This window comes from Cervus elaphus, chromosome 4, assembly GCF_910594005.1.
Source record: "Cervus elaphus chromosome 4, mCerEla1.1, whole genome shotgun sequence".
Lineage (NCBI taxonomy): Eukaryota > Metazoa > Chordata > Mammalia > Artiodactyla > Cervidae > Cervus > Cervus elaphus.
In genome coordinates, this window is record NC_057818.1 from 12,342,036 (window position 1) to 12,358,825 (window position 16,790).

The 16,790-nt window shown below is 54.0% G+C and overlaps 1 protein-coding gene across 16 annotated transcripts in view; it reads right to left on the reverse strand.

Annotated features, from left to right (window-relative positions):
- The window catches only part of MEAK7 (MTOR associated protein, eak-7 homolog), a 28,822-nt gene extending 12,827 nt beyond the window's left edge, over positions 1–15,995 (reverse strand). For 7 of the 16 annotated variants that reach the window (XR_006340452.1, XR_006340454.1, XR_006340453.1 and 4 more), the window contains exons 1-6: positions 11,780–12,120; positions 8,629–8,810; positions 6,933–7,163; positions 6,434–6,578; positions 2,701–3,129; positions 43–161 (exon numbers count right to left, since the gene is read on the reverse strand). Coding sequence is in view for 8 of the 16 variants with exons in the window: in XM_043898190.1 (XP_043754125.1) it covers positions 43–161; positions 2,701–3,129; positions 6,434–6,578; positions 6,933–7,163; positions 8,629–8,787 (1,083 nt within the window). In the remaining 8 variants the exon portion in view is untranslated. Of the gene's footprint in view, positions 1–42; positions 162–2,700; positions 3,130–6,433; positions 6,579–6,932; positions 7,164–8,628; positions 8,811–9,744; positions 10,051–11,779; positions 12,124–15,930 lie in introns of those variants that run through there. The other 9 variants (XM_043898190.1, XM_043898191.1, XM_043898192.1 and 6 more) reach the window with 6 other exon arrangements.
- Positions 15,996–16,790: the final 795 nt, after the last annotated feature.

Consider the following 16,790-nt stretch of genomic DNA (forward strand, 5'->3'; position numbering starts at 1 on the left):
CCACGGGGCCCATGCCCAGCCACCCCCAACCCTGGTCCTTACCAGGCCGTTGGGGATGGTCTTCCGCCCTTGATTCAGGTACATGTAGTGGTCGTTGTAGCCCGTGCAGGTATACACGGCCATGCGGGGGGAGACGGAGAACAGGAAGCATCTGTCATCCCCTGAAAGTGAGCAGAGCGCAAAGAAGGCGGATCACCCACCGCAGCCGGGCGTGCGGAGGAGCAGGAAACGCAAACAGGCCCACTCAGAGGCTGAGCTGGAGGAGCTTCTTGGGGTCCTCGGCGTGCGGGGCAGGGGCGGGGGGGCTCCCACGTGTGGGAGCGGAGCCCTCAGACCAGTGGGCAGATCCCAGACCCACGGCTGCCCGGGGCCCGTAGGATGAGCTGTGGCTGGGAGGCGAGGGTGACCGCCAGAAAGGAACGTGGCGTCTGCCTGCTGGGGACGCCACCCTGCCACCCTGCCACCCAGAGTCAGAAAGGGCAGCCTCGTCTCTGCGTGGGAGCAAAGGGCAGGCGGTCACTGCAGGCCCCGGCTGGGTGCCCGCAGGGCCTCAGGCACGTCACCCAGGGGACGGAGGACGCCTGCAGATGCAGCTGGCTGGGAAGGGGGGGCGCACCCTGGGAGAGGTGACCCTGCACCTTCACCTGGGCACAGGCGTGGGCACGCTCCACTCAGCGGAGGTGCAATCAGAGCTCCAGAAATGAGGAGCCCTCCACCTCAGACTCCTTCCCCACCCTCATGCACTCACTGCGGGGTGGTGACGGAGGGCACACACACCCCGCCCGGGGACCTCCCAGCCAGGTGGGAACCAGGGCCGTGCCCCAGAGCCGTGGGATCTTCGCCGCCCCTCCGCGGGGACAGTGTGAGGGCACCTGACACTGGACCCAGCTCAGGCACTGGGGGAGGAAGCCCCAGGAAGCAGGCGGGCGGCCCGAGTATGGAGGGTGACATGAAGTGGGCTCTGAGCCCCAGGAGGCCTTGCGGAGGACGGCCCTGGGCGGCAGGCGGGCCTGGACGGGCAGAGTCAGGACCCGCGATGCCCAGGCCTCCCCTCCAGATGGACCCGGGGGCCTCCGCAGGGACTCGGCTCCTCTGAAGCCGGGAAGATGGAGACGGCCGGGTGAGGGCCCCTCCGCGGAGGAGGGACCCCCGAGGGGACGAGGAGGGCATGAGGGAGCAGCGGGACCCCTCGGCCGTAGAGCCAGGTTTGTGGGCGCTGGAGTCGGGGAGGAAGGGAGGTGAGCCTGGGGAGGCCACAGGGACCGGGAGACACAGGGCTGCCCTCCAGGCTAGAGACTCAGGCTTGAGTCCACGTGCCCCAGAAGGACGGGTCTCGCCTCCAGTAACGTCCTGGTCCCACCCAGCCCCGGGACCGTCACTTCACCTGCCGGTCCCAAGGCTGCCTGTCGGCCAGTGTTTCCTGGCTCCTGGGTGCTGAGTGAGGTGTCCGGGCCACAGAGCATGGACCTCACGCTAGTCCATCCTGGGATCCGTGCCCAGAGGGACGGGCCACCTGGGGAGGACGACCCTCCACTCTAGGGCGCAGGGCAAGCGCCGAGGAGTCACATGACCTGCAAAGGCGTCAGTCCCACGGCGGGGGGTGGGGGTGGGGGGGTGTTCCTTGCCCGACTCTCGCCACCACACCAGCCCCCATCACCCCACGGTTTACAGGCTACCATCCCCATGATTCTGGGAACCCCAGGCTCAGAGAGGGTAAAGCACCCCGCCCAGGACAGAGCCAGACTCCACCCAGTGCTGTGGGCCTTTGGCTGCCCCTCGGCCGGCAGAAGCGGAAATGAAGTGACCCTGTGGGTGTCACGTCTCTCCAAGGCACAAATACTCGAGGTGACTGTTTGGGGGACCAATAGATGAGAAATGCCCAGGATGTGAAAGGCATCTGTGAGGCTGGGCTGCCCCCTGCTGGAATCCTGGCCTCACACTTCACGACAGAAAGAGCTCCCCTCTGAAAAGCTGGTAACTGCATTTTCCCACGGTTCTTCAAGCAGAGGAATGAATGCTGCTCTCGTAAATGTAAGCTGGAGACGCAGCGGAGCTGACCTTTGGGTTAATACAAGAGGAGCTGGAAGAAGTACACGTTTCAGCTAGATAATAATGACTCGGGGCTGTTCTTCCACGTCCTTGAGCAGAGCCTCCAATCACACAGAGACCCAGCTCATCATCCCCAGGGCCCCCTCCCCGTGATGCTGTGACAAGGTGGGCAAGCAGCTCTCTGTCCTAAACCGTGTGCAGACAGAGGAGCCAGAGCTGGGCTCCTGCAGTCCTCCTCCACGTTTGGGGCATGGGTGGCTGTTGGCAGAGGGTGCTGGTATGGCTGGCTCCCCAGTAAAAAAAAAAAACCCTGGGCACTGATGCTCTAACACAGCCCTGCTGGACATCACTGCACCATTTAATGATGCTGAGCCGCTGTCTCCTCACCTGAAATCCAGGGGTGAGGACACCTGTCCGGCTTACCTGACCCGGCAGCCAGAGTCTGTACAGAAATCCGTGAAGTTAAACCTCCATAAACACCATGCTTCCCCATCCTCCCAAACACGTCTAGAAAAAAATGCTTGGGGGAGGAGATGGAACAAACAGCGCACATGCTCTGGCGGGCTCAGAGGTCTCCATGTGGCGGCTGAGGGACCGGAACTTGCCAGGGGCGCTGCGCTACCACGTGGGGCTCGGGCGGCCAAGTCTCACCTTGAAACTGAGGCTTGACTTCCCAGGAGCAGGAGGCAAAGCCCCCAAACACGTGGCCGTCGCAGTCCTCAAGCAGCACCAGGCAGGGCCCCCTGTGTGTGATGCGCCCGCAGAGCTGGGCGAAGCTGTTCCCGTGGAGCTCAGTCGCGAAGAGCAGGCGCCAGCGGAGCCGCCGCTCCTGGGGCAGGTGTGAGTTGATGTAGATGACGGACAGGATGTCCAGGAGGCTGGCAAACTCCCGCTGCGGGTCCACCTGGCGCTCGGGGACCAGGGCGGCCAGCTCGAGGGTCGAGCACAGGAGGAGGAAGCCCTGGTGGATGATCAGGCTCAGAAACGTGGCCACTTGGTGGGCCCGGAACACCCAGTCCTCCAGCACAGCCTCGTCACAGTCACAGTCCAGCCACTGAGGCCCCAGAAGCTTCCCGCCACCTAGGGGAGGAGAAAACAGTGCTGGGGGGTGGGGGTGGGGGGGCAATGACATCATCTCTGTCTGCTTTCCTGAACCTGCTCTGTCCAACAGGGGAGCCACACGTGCAGTTCATCTGCATCGAGATGCGCGGTGAGTGTAAAATGCACACCCCGTTTCAAAGACTTGGTGTGAAAAAGAGTGTAAAATAACTTTTTTTTTTTTTACATCGCCGAGGTTAAAGTATATTTTGGAAATTTTCTTAAAATTAATCTCACTTGTTTCTTTTTGCTATTTTCATGTGGTTACTAGAATATTTAAAATTTCACATGTGGTTGCTTTGCAGTCCACATCCTACCCCTGTTGGATGTGCTCATCTAAACAACTCAACATCAATGCTCTTATCTTTTCTCTGCAGTCCCAGCTGTATTTCAGAGGCCAAGAAGACACTTATACCCCCCACCTGGGGCCCTGAAACTCCCCAGCATCCCTTCCTAAGAGGGCTGGCTACACCAACTTTGACTGTGTCGCTCAGTCGTGCCCAACTCTTTGCAACCCCATGGACTGTAGCCCACCAGGCTCCTCAGTCCATGGAATTTTCCAGGCAAGAGTACTGGAGTGGGTGGTCATTTCCTTCTCCAGGGGATCTTCCCGACCCAGGGATCGAACCCTGGTCACCTTCATTGGCAGATGGGTTCTTTACTGACTGAGCTACCTGGGAAGCCCTACATCAGGGTAGTGGTTGGTAATTTCCTGGGCAACCCTCGATTTATCTGGGGAGAACAGGTTTCATTAACTACAAATTATGCTTCATTGTTTCCGACCAACACCTATGGTTCTGATTTCTGTCTCTTACCTACCAGGAACAGAGGTGACGTGGCAATGGCACCAGAAGACAAACTATTGGGACTTCACACATATATTATGGTCTTATATATTAACAGTATATTATGTTATTATTCTTTCCAAGTTCCAACGACCTGTGTTTAGAAATCCAGCTTTATAATAAATCAGTAACGTTTTTATAAAATAAGTCAACTTTGTTTTATACGTTGACAAGTCTACAAGATTCACCTCAAGGTATTTTTAAATTCCAAGTAGATTGAAATAAATACTGTTTCCCTGCCAACAATAGCAGAACACATTCTTCTCAAGCAGGTCCGGAATATTCCTCAGAGCAGACCATATGTTAGGCCATAAAGCATGCCTGGATAAACTGAGAAGAACTGAAGTCATGTAATGTATGTTCTTCAATCACAGCATAATAAAATTACAACTCAGAAGGCAATTTGGGAAATTCACAAATACATAGCAATTAAAGAGTATACCTCTGCACAACCAATAGGCCAAAGAAGAAATCATGAGGGGAGTCAGAAAACACTGAGCTGAATGAAAACAGAAACACAACATACCAAATGGAATTCAGCTAAAGCAGTGCTCAGAGGGAAATGTATAGCCATAAATGCCTATATGAAAAAGAAGAGAGACCTCAAATCAACAGCCTAACCTTCTACCTTGAGAAACTAGACAAAGAAAACCAAACTAGACATCAGAATCAAGCTGCCAGATAACAGGACATGGAACTCACCTCTTCCCACAAATACATCAAGAGTACATCTACAAGACTTCCTTGGTGGTCGGGTGGTTAAGCATCCACCTGCCAATGCAGGAGACATGGGCATGATTCCTGGTCTGGGAAGATCCTACATGACCCAGAGCAACTAAGCCTACACACCACAGCACTGAGCCCAGTGCTCTAGGGCCCGCATGACACAACTACTGAGCTCGCAGGCCACAACTACTGAAGCCCGTGTGCCTACAGCCCACACTCTGCAAGGAGAAACCAACACAGTGAGACGCCCACGCGCCACAACTAGAGCGCAGCCCCACTCACAGTCAGAGAAAGCCTGCGCACTGCAACAGAGACCCAGTGTGGCCAAAATTAAGTAGTTAAAAAAAGAATACATCTGCCGGCCGTCATCAAGAAAACCTACAAAACATAAATGCTGGAGAGGGTGTGGAGGAAAGGGAACTCGCCTACCCTGCTGGTGAGAATGTAAACTGGTTTACAGCCACTACAGAGAACAATATGGAGGTTCCTCAGAAAACTAAAAACAGAGCTACCACATGATCACACCCAGACAAAACTATAATTCAAAAAGATCCATGAACCCCAAGGTTCATAGCAGCACAACAGCCAAGACATGGAACCAACCTAAATGTCCATTGACAGAGGAATGGATAAATAAGATATGGTACATATGTACGATAGAATATTACTCAGCCATAAAAAAGAACAAAGTAATGCCATTTGCAGTAACATGGATGGACCCAGAGATGATCATACTAAGTGAAGGAAGTCAGAAAGAGAAAGTATGATATTACTTATATGTGCAATCTGAAATACGACACAAACCAACACATCTGTGAAACAAAAACAGATTCACACGCACAGCAACAGATGTGTGGTTGCCGATGGGGAGGAGTACGGGGGAAGGACAGATTGGGAGGTTGGGGTTGTGCATGCATGCATGCGCACTCTATCATGTTCGACTCTTTGCAACTCCATGGACTATAACCCACCAGGCTCCTCTGTCCATGGGATTTCCCAGGCAAGAGTACTGGAGCGGGTTGCCATTTTCAATTCCAGGGGATCTTCCCTACCGCATCTCGTGTCTCCTGCATTAGCAGGTGGGTTCTTAATTACTGAGCCATCTGGAAGCCTGAGGTTGGGGTTAGCAGATGCAGACTATTATATATGGAATGGGATAAGCAATAATGTCCCATTGTAGAGTGCAAGGAACTATATTCAATATCCTGTTACAAATTATAATGGAAAAGAATATATTTAAGTCTAAATGAGTCACTGTGCTGTACAGTAGAAATCAACACAACACAATCCACAGTACTTCCATTTAAAAAATAAGGGGGGGGGAACCAAACTAAATCTAAAGGAAGCAGAAGAAAGGAAATAAAAGACTTGAAGATAAATGAAATAGAGGTTAGACAACAGAGAAAGTCCACAAAATCAAAAGCTGGCTCTTTGAAAATAACAAGAAGTGAACAAACCTTTAGCTAGACTGACCCAGAAAAAAAGAGAAGGCTCAAATGACTAGCATCAGAAATGAAGGTGGGGCGTCACTACGGACCTGGCGGAAATAAAGATTATGAGGAAATACTACGAACAACTGTGTGCCAAGGAAGAGATAATCTCAACGGTCCTCCAAATTTGAAAGACACACACTTTGCTGATTTCAAACTTTAATACAAGATGGCGTGGAACCACTCTCCGACGCCAAGGTCTAGGGACTAGGGCAGGGCACTTGCCTTGAAGCTTCATCTCGGAGCACAGCTGGGCGGCCAGCAGCAGCACCCTGGACGGGTAGCCTGGGGGTGGCTTCTGACTCCAGCCTCGCAGCTCCTGTCTGTAGTTCAGCACGTGCACCACAGAGCCAACCAGGTCCTCTGTAAACTGGGAAGATCACAATTTCACCATTAATCGCACCGCCGTTGTACCTCTGACCCACATCAGATCAACATGGAGAAGGGCGTCTTGTCTCACTAAGGCCAACGTGGTGGACCCCAGGGTGGGAAGAACCATGTGATTTGGGTAGTTATTCAGTTTTCCAACGATGCCCTCGGCTGGTCTAGTTGGCTGATGCCTCTTTGTCCAGGAGTTCTGACCTCAACCGGTTATGTGGTCCAGGGTCCCCCCAGGGGGGACTTTTGCACAAGGCCTCCATCAGCTGCTGCATCATCCTGAGCCCCCCAGCAAGGCACATCAACACTGCCTGGGGTGGCTGAGAAGCACCTGCTGGCCTCTCACCTTGTAGACATCTCTTGCTTTCACAGGACCTCCTGAGGCAGAAATCATGTTCAGGATCACGAGACTCTTCTCCTCGGCAGTTCCTTTCAACAGGTGGGACATGGACACTGTGAACTGCTTCTGGGAGATGTGCTCACTGGGCCCCTTCGCCTTCCTGCTGCCGTCCACCCTCTGCATGCCCTCGAACAGTCTGGTGACCATCTCTGGGGGAAGAGCGTCCCCCACATGGCCCTGAGGGGACAAGCAGGTGAAAAGCCCAGACAGGGTGCAAGTCAGACGCGGTAGGATGACGGGAAAACAGGTAAGGAACCAAGACCAACTGCTGCTACCAGCAAAGAACCTTCCCAGGTCCCCATTGCACCATCTCTCCCCACTAAGGGCATCATACCACCCCAGGACCCACACACCTGACGTGTCCCGGCCCCTGGCTCATCTTGGCCATCAAACTCTTCTGTCATCGGTTCTCATACTGCCCTCCAGACTTCCCAGTCTCCCCAGACTGGCCAAGTCCTTCCTGCCTCTGGCCATTGGCTGCTTTTCACTCTACTAATGTCTTCTCCATTCTAGTTTGAGCAGCTGCCATGTGCATGTCTGAACTTATCTCCTTATGGAACACACGGTCTGTGTAGTGCTACACTGGTCTCCTCTGTATCAGGGATTTCCAGATATATTAATTATCTATCCAACTTCTTTGTGCTCAATATGCATTGGAAAGTGGAAGAGGGATAAACTGGGAGATTGGGATTGACATATACCCCCTACTATATATAAAATCAGCCTTCCCTGGCGGCTCAGACAGTAAAGAATCCATCTGCAATGCAGGAGACCTGTGTTCGATCCCTGGGTTGGAAGATCCCCTGGAGAAGGGAATGGCTACCCACTCCACTATTCTTGCCTGGAGAATTCCATGGACAGAGGAGCCTGGTGGGCTACAGTCCATGGGGTCGCAATGAGTTGGACACGACTGAGTGACTAACACATACACGTATATAAAACAGGTAACTAACAAGGAGCCACTGCATAGCACAGGGAGCTCTACTCAATCCTCTGTAATGACTTCTATGGGAAAAGGATCTAAAAAGGAGTGGGTGCATGTATTTGTATAACTGACTCACTTTGTTGTTCACCTAAAACTAACACAAGATTGTAAAGTCACCAGAGGGGCCAAAGATGTCTGTGATGTCCACACTCTGAGCACCCAAATGCACGCGGTTAAGAGCCCCAAGGAATGGAGCCAAAAGATGGGGAAGCGGGCAGTCCTCACTCCTTGTCAGGAGCACCCTGACCCTGAAACTTCGTTATTTTGTTGGGGAAACAACAAAATTCCTAGGACATCAAACACTTACAAATCCTGAAGGCCAAGGTGGACTTGAAACTTGGCAGTTATCAGACCCACAAGGACAGGTTGGGCAGCCCATCACCCCTTGCGGGGAGAAATCAGGGTATGGCAGTACAAGAGACGGGAAGCAATCAGCCCCTCTGGTCAAACTCAGGTGGGAAAAGTCCCCGAACAGTGTGAAGGCAGAGCGGAGCAGCTGCCACACTGGCCACAGAACCCACAAGGCTGAAAGTAGGTACTATCTGTTCCTTCACAGAAAACACATCTCTCCGTGTTCCCACACCTGCCTTACAGGAACTGAGGGTCAGCAGCAGCCTGACCCCTGCTCCAAACTAAACATGAACTCCCGACTGTTACCCTTGCCTTCAGTGCCTGCAGAGAGAAGGATCTGTGCGAGGTACTGGAGCCAAGATTCTCCGACGACAGAGCATCGAACAGCCTGTTGACCTCAGCCTGCTCCCCGGGGAGAAACCGCGAGGAGAACTCCTGTTCTGGGTGACTCTTGCTGTTCCCCATCTGTCCCTGTGGCTGGCGGGACTCTGCAGGAGAGAAATTCACACCCAGTTAGAGAGAGAAATCAAATATGTATAGGTGGCTCAGTCGGTAAAGAGTCCGCCTGCAGTGCAGGAGACCCGGGTTCGATCCCTGAATCAGGAAGGTCCCCTGGAAAAGGAAATGGCAACCCACTCCAGTATCCTTGCCTGGCGAATCCTACGGACAGAAGGAGCCTGGTGGGCTACAGTCCATGGGGTTGCAACAGTCAGACATGACTTAGCGACTAAACCACATATATATTTTAACTATTTTGCTGTTTTATCTTATTTTATTGCTGCATGCCATGTGGGATCTTAGTTCCCTCACCAGGGATTGAACCCATGCCCTCTGCATTGAAAGTGTGGCATCTTAACCACTGGGCCACCAAGGAAGCCCCAAAATATGTCAATCATAGAAAATAAATGTCAGTAATTATATGGTCAAGGTAAGCAACACTGATCTACTTGCAAAATGCAGCAAAAATGCAAACCTATGTAGTGTTTCAATGTGGTAGAAATTATTATTATTATTATTATTATTATTATTATTATTATTTTAGTTGCTCAGTCATGTCTGACTCTTTGTGACCCCATGGACTGTAGCTCACCAGGCTCCTCTGTCCATGGGGATTCTCCAGGCAAGAATACTGGAGTGGGATGCCACTTCCTTCTCCAAGGGACAAATTAGTTTACACAAATAAAATGCGAAAACTCAGTCAGATTGCTCTGACTTCTCAAAGACTGCTCATAACTGCCAATCAACTGTCTGGATTTCTTTGTTCCAAAATACTTTCTAAGCTAATGTAACTAACAGGTAGAAAAATCAGGATTTTAATCTAAATATTCATTTTTTTAAAAAACCTGAGTTGAAAACATAACCTGTAAGGGTGGATGATTACACGTATTTAAATAAAATCAACACCTTGCACATATCACCTACAGAGCAGAAGTGCCATGGGACACGCTCTTCCTTTGCGATCCTGGCTTCTCCTGGCGGCTGGGCAGCCTCAGGCAAGTGACCAAAACTCTCTGCGCCCCAGGTTTCTCGTTTGTAAAGTGGGAATGATCACAGCCCAACCTCAGATGGATGGGATCTTGGCGCACGCTGGCCAAAGCTGTGAGAACCCAGCCCAGGCCTCATCTCTGGGAGGGATACTGAGAGAGGCTGGCACCCAAAAGCAGCTGGCCCAGGGGCTGCATTCGGGTCCCAGACCTCATCACAGAAAGGGGTCCAGCACCATCCGATCCACGGATTCAGACAGAAAAGCACATCCGAGATGAACCAACCACACAGGAGGCAGACTGCCACAACTTCCTAACTCCTGTCTTTAGACTTCATCTGGGCCCCACCATGGTCAAACTGCTGGGGAGAGGGACACCGCCCCCCTGGCCCAAAGCAACAGCCCACAGGCTCCCCACAGGTCACGTGGAGGGGGCAGGCTGTCCACAATCCAGGTGGAGCATGGATCACAGACCTCAAGAGGAAGCGGGGTACACGTGGGGCCTTTTTTCTTACTGAAGTGAGATTCACATAACACCACAAAATGACCCATTTCAAAGTGAGCAATTCAGTGGCATTTGGTACATGCACAATGTGGTGAGACCACCACCTCCATCTAGACCCAGAACATTTCCATGACCCGAAAAGAAACTCCACACCCATTAGTGGTCACACCCCATTCCGGGCTCCCCAGGCCCTGGCAACCACTAACACACTGTCCCTGTGGATTTGCCTGTTCTGGACACCTCGTGTAAGTGAAATCATCTAACACGTGGTCTTTGGGGTTTGGCTTTCTCCACTCAGTATGACATTTTAAGCGTTCCTCCATATTGTAGCATGATTAGGACTCCATTCTTCTTGGGTGAGTAATATTCCAGTGTGTGAAGATACTGTGTTTGGCTTATCCATTCAGCTGTTGATGGACATTTGAGCTATTTTCTATCTTGAGGGTGCTGTGAACATATGTGTACATGTACTTGTTCGAGTCCCTATTTTCAAATTAGGAGGGGGATGGATATACCTAGGAATGGAATTGTGGGATCGTATAATCTAATATTTATTTTTTGAGGAATTACCAAACTGTTTTCCGTTTTATATTCCCAGCAGCAAAGCATGAGGGTTCCCATTTCTCCACATGCTCTCCAACATTCTTGTTATTTTTCCGTCTTTTTAATCCCACCGTTGTGGGGCAGGGGGGGCATCTGCCCTGAAGAGGACGCCTCCAGCACAGGGCTCCTAGGAGGGGCTCCAGCACACTCACAAAGGCTGCTCCAAACGGGGGCTTATGCAGCCCAGGCATTTTGATCTAAATGCTTCCACTTCTCAGCTTTCTCAGCAGCTTAAGAGCTGAGAAGGAAAGCTTCCAGCCCCCGGCTTGGATTCCAGTCTGCGAGAGGCTTTCTTGTCTCTGAAATACAGGGGGGGCACCTGCTGGTGCCTGATCCCCTTCGGGGGGCACAGCCCAAGCGGCCTTGCCAAGGCAGACCTGTCCTCTTTGTCAACTCTTCTAAGAACCCAAGAAACCATCCGATCAGTAGGACGTGCTGAGGAGATGAGCCATCTGCACTGTTCTGACTGGGAAGGGGGCTGTGGGTTATTTTGGGACCCCGCACGGTGACCTGATCTGCCTGTGGTTTTGCTTCTGCTTGTTGCTACCCCCACTTTGCTTACATTACTGGTAAATTGCAACAGCTTTAGTCAAAAATATTTTCAGATTCATACCCTCCCCAAGCAGGGAAATTCAAGATTTCTCTCAAGATCTCTGCTAATTTATCAAATCACTGAAAACTGATCCCTCAACCTTCCCTGCATCCCTATCTTGTTATCCTGCTGAAATCCTGAAAATGCAAGTGTATAAAAATACACCCTAGGAATTCCAGTTTGTTCTCAGGGTCTTCATACCAAAGGTCATCACGACTTTTCACATCCTCTAGAAAACTTTAAAGTTTGTGACACTAGAAGGCTCATGACTCACCTAAACGCTGGGAGGGATGACTGCCTTCTGAACACCTGGGGGGTCTTTGAGATGTTAACACAGCTCATGTCAGAGCTGGACCCTCCGGGCCGGCTGATAGCCGTGCCCACCCCGGTAGGCTCCCAAGGCCAACCTGGCAGATGCGTGTGGTCCACTTGGAACGTCAGATGCCAGTCCCCGTGAGCAGTTCCCTTGGGCCCCCCATCTGGCTCGGAGGGCCCTCCTGTCCACCTCTGCACACCTCACCAGCTACTCAGCCTCGGGTTCCAAGACTACCCAGCACTCCTGACTTTCAGAGAACTGACTACTGCCCTGAGGGACACAGACCCCTCCTTGCTCACTCTGCTTGGACCCCACCTCCACCTCCCACCCTCCCCCAGGTTCATGCCTGACTCACACACCCATAGAATCTGAAAATCATAAAGGAGACTCTGCCCCATGGCCACCTGGTGGCCGGCACCCGAGCCAGCCTGGTGCATGCGGATATGCAGACACACTGGTCCAAGGCCTGCTGTTCCTCGCCCGCCCCTCAGGTGGACAGCCTGTTCCCCACCACCTCATGAGATCCTGGGAGCAAACCCCAGGAGGCCGGCCTGGCCCCCGTCCTGAGAAAACCAGGCCCCCCACATTTGGCCCCCACGGGCCACACTCCTAGGCCCCAGGCACTCAGCAGCCCCGTGGATCAATGCCCTCAGTTTACCACTCGTGACCGGTCCCTGCCCACCTCTGCACCCCACGGCCCACAGCACCTGGGTCCCCAGGAAGCAGGCAGAGGATCCAGCCGACACCACCTCCAGCCCCTTTCATGGTGATGCCTCTAAATGCTGCACCTCAGATTCCCCACATCCTGGGAGAGCGGCCTTCCTTCTCAGGACTGAGGAATCGCTCTCCCAGGGGCTACCAGCCTCTTTAAGGGGGACATCTGGGGCTGAAACGCTGCCGGCCTGTAAACGCCTCTCCTCAGACGTCCCCAAGTGTTCCACGGCTGAGGACCCAGTGCAGCCAGGGGCTGTCCCACCAGGTCACGGGCCCGCCGCCTCCAGGACATTGGCTTTCCTGACACCGGCACAGGCATCTAAGTCCTTCCACAGATGACGGTGTCTCCTGGGCCAGGCCCCGTCAGGGCGCGGGCAGACAGAAGCCTCAGACAGGGCCTGCAGGAGCGTCCCATCCAGCAAACAGTGTGGAGATCGGCAGGGAGGGGGTGAGCAGAACACAGGAGACAGCGAGAACGTGTCCCAAAGGACACAATGCGGCTGGGTTTTCCAGCACCCAGAGGTGGCTCAGCCAGGAAGCCAGCACAGTGCACAAAGGCGCAGGGTGAATCCAAGATGGTCCAGGCGAGGTCTGGTGTGGGGAGGGCGCCTGAGGCGGCTACAGAGCAAGGCCGGCCCTCCTCTGCCTCTACCCAACCCCTCACTTTCAGCCCACCCAGCCCCCTCCTCTGGCCCACCAGAAACAGGCTCCTCCACTGCTGTCGGGAGACAGCAGCCTGGCCTCCAGGGGGCCTGAACACCCACAGGAAAGGACCGAGGCCGGGCGAGGCGCTTGCAGGGAGGACCAGAGGGGAGAAATGCAAGGAGACGTGCAGCCCATGGCATGGGGGGAGCTCAGGGCGGTGCCTGGGGGAGATGCCAGGAAAGGCCCAGAAGCGGGGCAGCCCGCAACACTGGATTTCCTTCCAGGAGGAGGGAGAATGGGGTGTGGCAGCCTCCAGCCGGACAGCCTCTGAGGCCACGCCCCCTGGCCCCACCCACCAGTCTGGGGGTCCACAGGGCACCGGTGAGAAGACGCATCTCAGGACAGCTCTAGGAGGCTTCTCTCGTGGCTCGGTGGTGAGGAGTCGGCCTGCCAATGCAGGAGACATGAGTTCAATCCCTGATCTTGGAAGACCCCACGTGCCGCGGAGCAACTAAGCCTGTGCACCTCAACCACTGAGCCCAAGCTCTAGAGCCAGGGGGCCCCAACTACTGAGCATACGTGCTGCAACTACTGAAGCCGGCATGCTCTAGAGCCGGTGCTCCACAACAGGAGAAGCCACTGATATGAGAAACCCGAGCACCAGAACTAGAGAACAGCCCCTGCTCACGGAAACTACAGATAAGCCCACCCAGCGATGAAGACCCAGCACAGCTAAAAAAAAAAAAAAAAATCAGAAAAAGTGGCTGAATGATTGGATAAGTGAATGCAATTTAAAAAGAAAAGACAGCTCTAAGGATGCCCCACCTTCTGCTAAAAAGGCCCCCCAAAAGGCAGGATGAAGTGATGGCAGTGGTACAACGTTCCCGAGTTCATCCTGCCTGGACGCCATCACCTGAATCAGGCCTGAAACCTTTTCAATTAACTTTGGGGAGGAACTGAAGGCCTTAGACATGCCCTTACTTCTCCCCAAAGGCACATTTCTGAACTTTCAGTCCCTGAAATGGTTTTCTCACAGGACGCTCCTGGGTGCACCTTGATACGTGCAACAGAATTTTTTCCTGGCAAGCCGTGCATAAAACCACCCAGAGCTGGCCTGGGTCTCCTGCAGGTTTAGTATATCATGTTCTCTGTCAAGGGGACACACCTAAATGTTTCTTTAAAGTTGCTAAGCCCAGTGGTTCTCAACTGGGGGTGGTTTTGTCTGCCAGGGGACAGCTGGCAATGATGTCTGCTTGGCACAGCCAGGGAGGTTGTGGTTCTAGCCACTGCTGCCACCTACTGGTTAGAAACCAGCGGTCCTACAAAATACCCTACAATGCACAGGACAGCCCCCACAACAAAGAGGACCCCGCCCCAAATGTCAGGAGGGCTGGGGATGAGAAACTGGTGGAGCTGAGGGGCAGAGCAGGACGGTCGGGACTGGAGTGCGCTGATCTCCACAGAGTTTGCCTCTCTGGACAGGGGACACAAAGATGCATAGATCTGAGTTCAAGTTCTGACATTGGCTGGTGTGACTGTGGGCAAGTTACTAAGCCATTTCCAGCCCTCGTAAAACAGGGAAGGTGCCTCCAGTGCTGTATGTAACGAGCTGGGGGTAGGGATTAAATGAGGTAACATAGGGCATTTAACTCAGCTTTCTGTAGGCCAGAGGAGACACATGAGCTCAAAGCAACAAGATCTGAGACCTTGAACTCAGATCTATACATCTGCCTTGCAACAAGGGGAACAGCCCAGCTTGGAAAAAACAAACCCCTCAGTGCTGGGGAGGGAGCCAGGAGCTGTTTTTCCTGCAGAATGGGCCACAGTAAACTGGCTGGCATCCAAGGATGGCTCAGACAACTCTTTTCAGAGCCTTTCTGAAGGTTCCCATCCTCAGGAGACACCCTGGACTCCCCACCTCCTCCAAGGAAGCACGGTCCCCCTGTCCCTCAGTACGCCCTTTCTGGGAAGACTCCACCCACCTCATCTGCATCAAGCTTTGTTTACATCCCAGAGCCAGCAGCCCTCTGGGAGGGGTCAGCTTGAGCCTGGGCCAGCCACCGGCTGCACAGAGTCCCTGCTGGCCAGAAGGTGACCTGTCCCGCTCCTGCCCCCATGCTGGCCTCCCTCCCTCCAGGGAGCCCCGGTGACTGATCTGCAGGGGGGCACTTTCTCCTCCTCTCTCCTCTGCCCTGAATTTAGCTGTCAGCTCCACCCTCCTGGGACAAAGCGAGCAGGTTGTGTCCAACCCAGTACACACTCCAGCACAACCCCCTGCCTCGTCTCTTCCTGAAGATGCTCCGCAGGTTCTTCCCGCATCTACACAGCTCTTTCTCGCTCTCCCTCCTGACAGCTGGCCTCCACCCTGGGGACCTTCCGGCAAGCACCGGCCTAGAACCCTCTGACCTCAACGACGTGAAAAGTAGGAGAGGAGTAATTCTGTGCTCCAACCGACCTAGCGGGGAGACCCTCCCTCGCAGCTGTCCCCCTATCACTCCCCACTCCATCCCAAGGCAGAAGCACCGGATGCCAGGAAGGTCAGGGCCCAGGTCCACCGCGGCACTAACTGCTCCCGGGACGAAGGTCATCATCCCCATCGCTTCGCCGATCAGGCTGCTCCCTCTGCGGCCCCAGGCCGGTGACCTTCCCTTACTCCCAGCCTCAAGTCCACCACTCCACTCACTGAGGTCCTAGCCCTCCTCCCCAGAGCCCACCGGATCTGCCTTTCCGGTTGCAGTCCACAGATTTACCTCTGGAGCGGCCCAACCGCGACGGCGCTGACAGACAGCTCTCTGTCCCAGTCACAGGAGTGAAAGTCTAGGGGGCGGGGCGTGATAAAAATCCAGCCAATGGACATGCACAGGCGAGGAGAGGGCGGGGCCGTGGGCGGGACCAGGTGCATGAAGAAAGGAGGTGGGACTCCCGAAGTGCCGCGCGGGGGGAGGAGCTGGGAAGGGAGCTGGAGGCGGGACTCGGGAAGCGAGTGGCTGAGGGCTGAGGGGAGGAGCCAGGGAGGAGCACGTGGGGAGGGCGGGGTTTTCCGGGTTGGAGCGAAGAAACCTGCGGCTTTGGGAGCAGCGGGGGTGCGGCTGGGATGAGGGCGGAGCTGAGAGAGAGGATAGCGGGCCCCAGGGAGACCCAGTGAGAGGTAGGTCACCCAGCAATGGGACCCTCCACTCACTCTGGCACCCCTCCGCTCCCCTCAACTAACCTGGGCGTAGCCTCCCATCCCCGAGACTGGGTTCCCGCTTCCCCGTCCCCCCCACTTCTGCTCCCCCACAGCCCAGTCCCTACCCCTTCCTGGGAATCCTTACTTCGGCCTGCGTTCTCTACCAGTCCTTTCCAGGAGCGTTTTCATGTGCATAAGTCTGTCCAGTCCTGATAAATTAACTCTCCTTGACCCTCAGGCCTTCTCCAGCTTCTGCCACCCCAGCCCTCCCCCATGCCCTCCACCCCAGCTTCACTCCATAATGTCTAAGGACTGCTGTCCAGATTTATTAACCTTCCATTCATTCCCTAAACCACTGAAACCCGGTCTCCGGGGCTCTTTCACTAAATCTACAGGGCACTGCAAATGGTGATTGCAGCCATGAAATTAAAAGACGCTTAC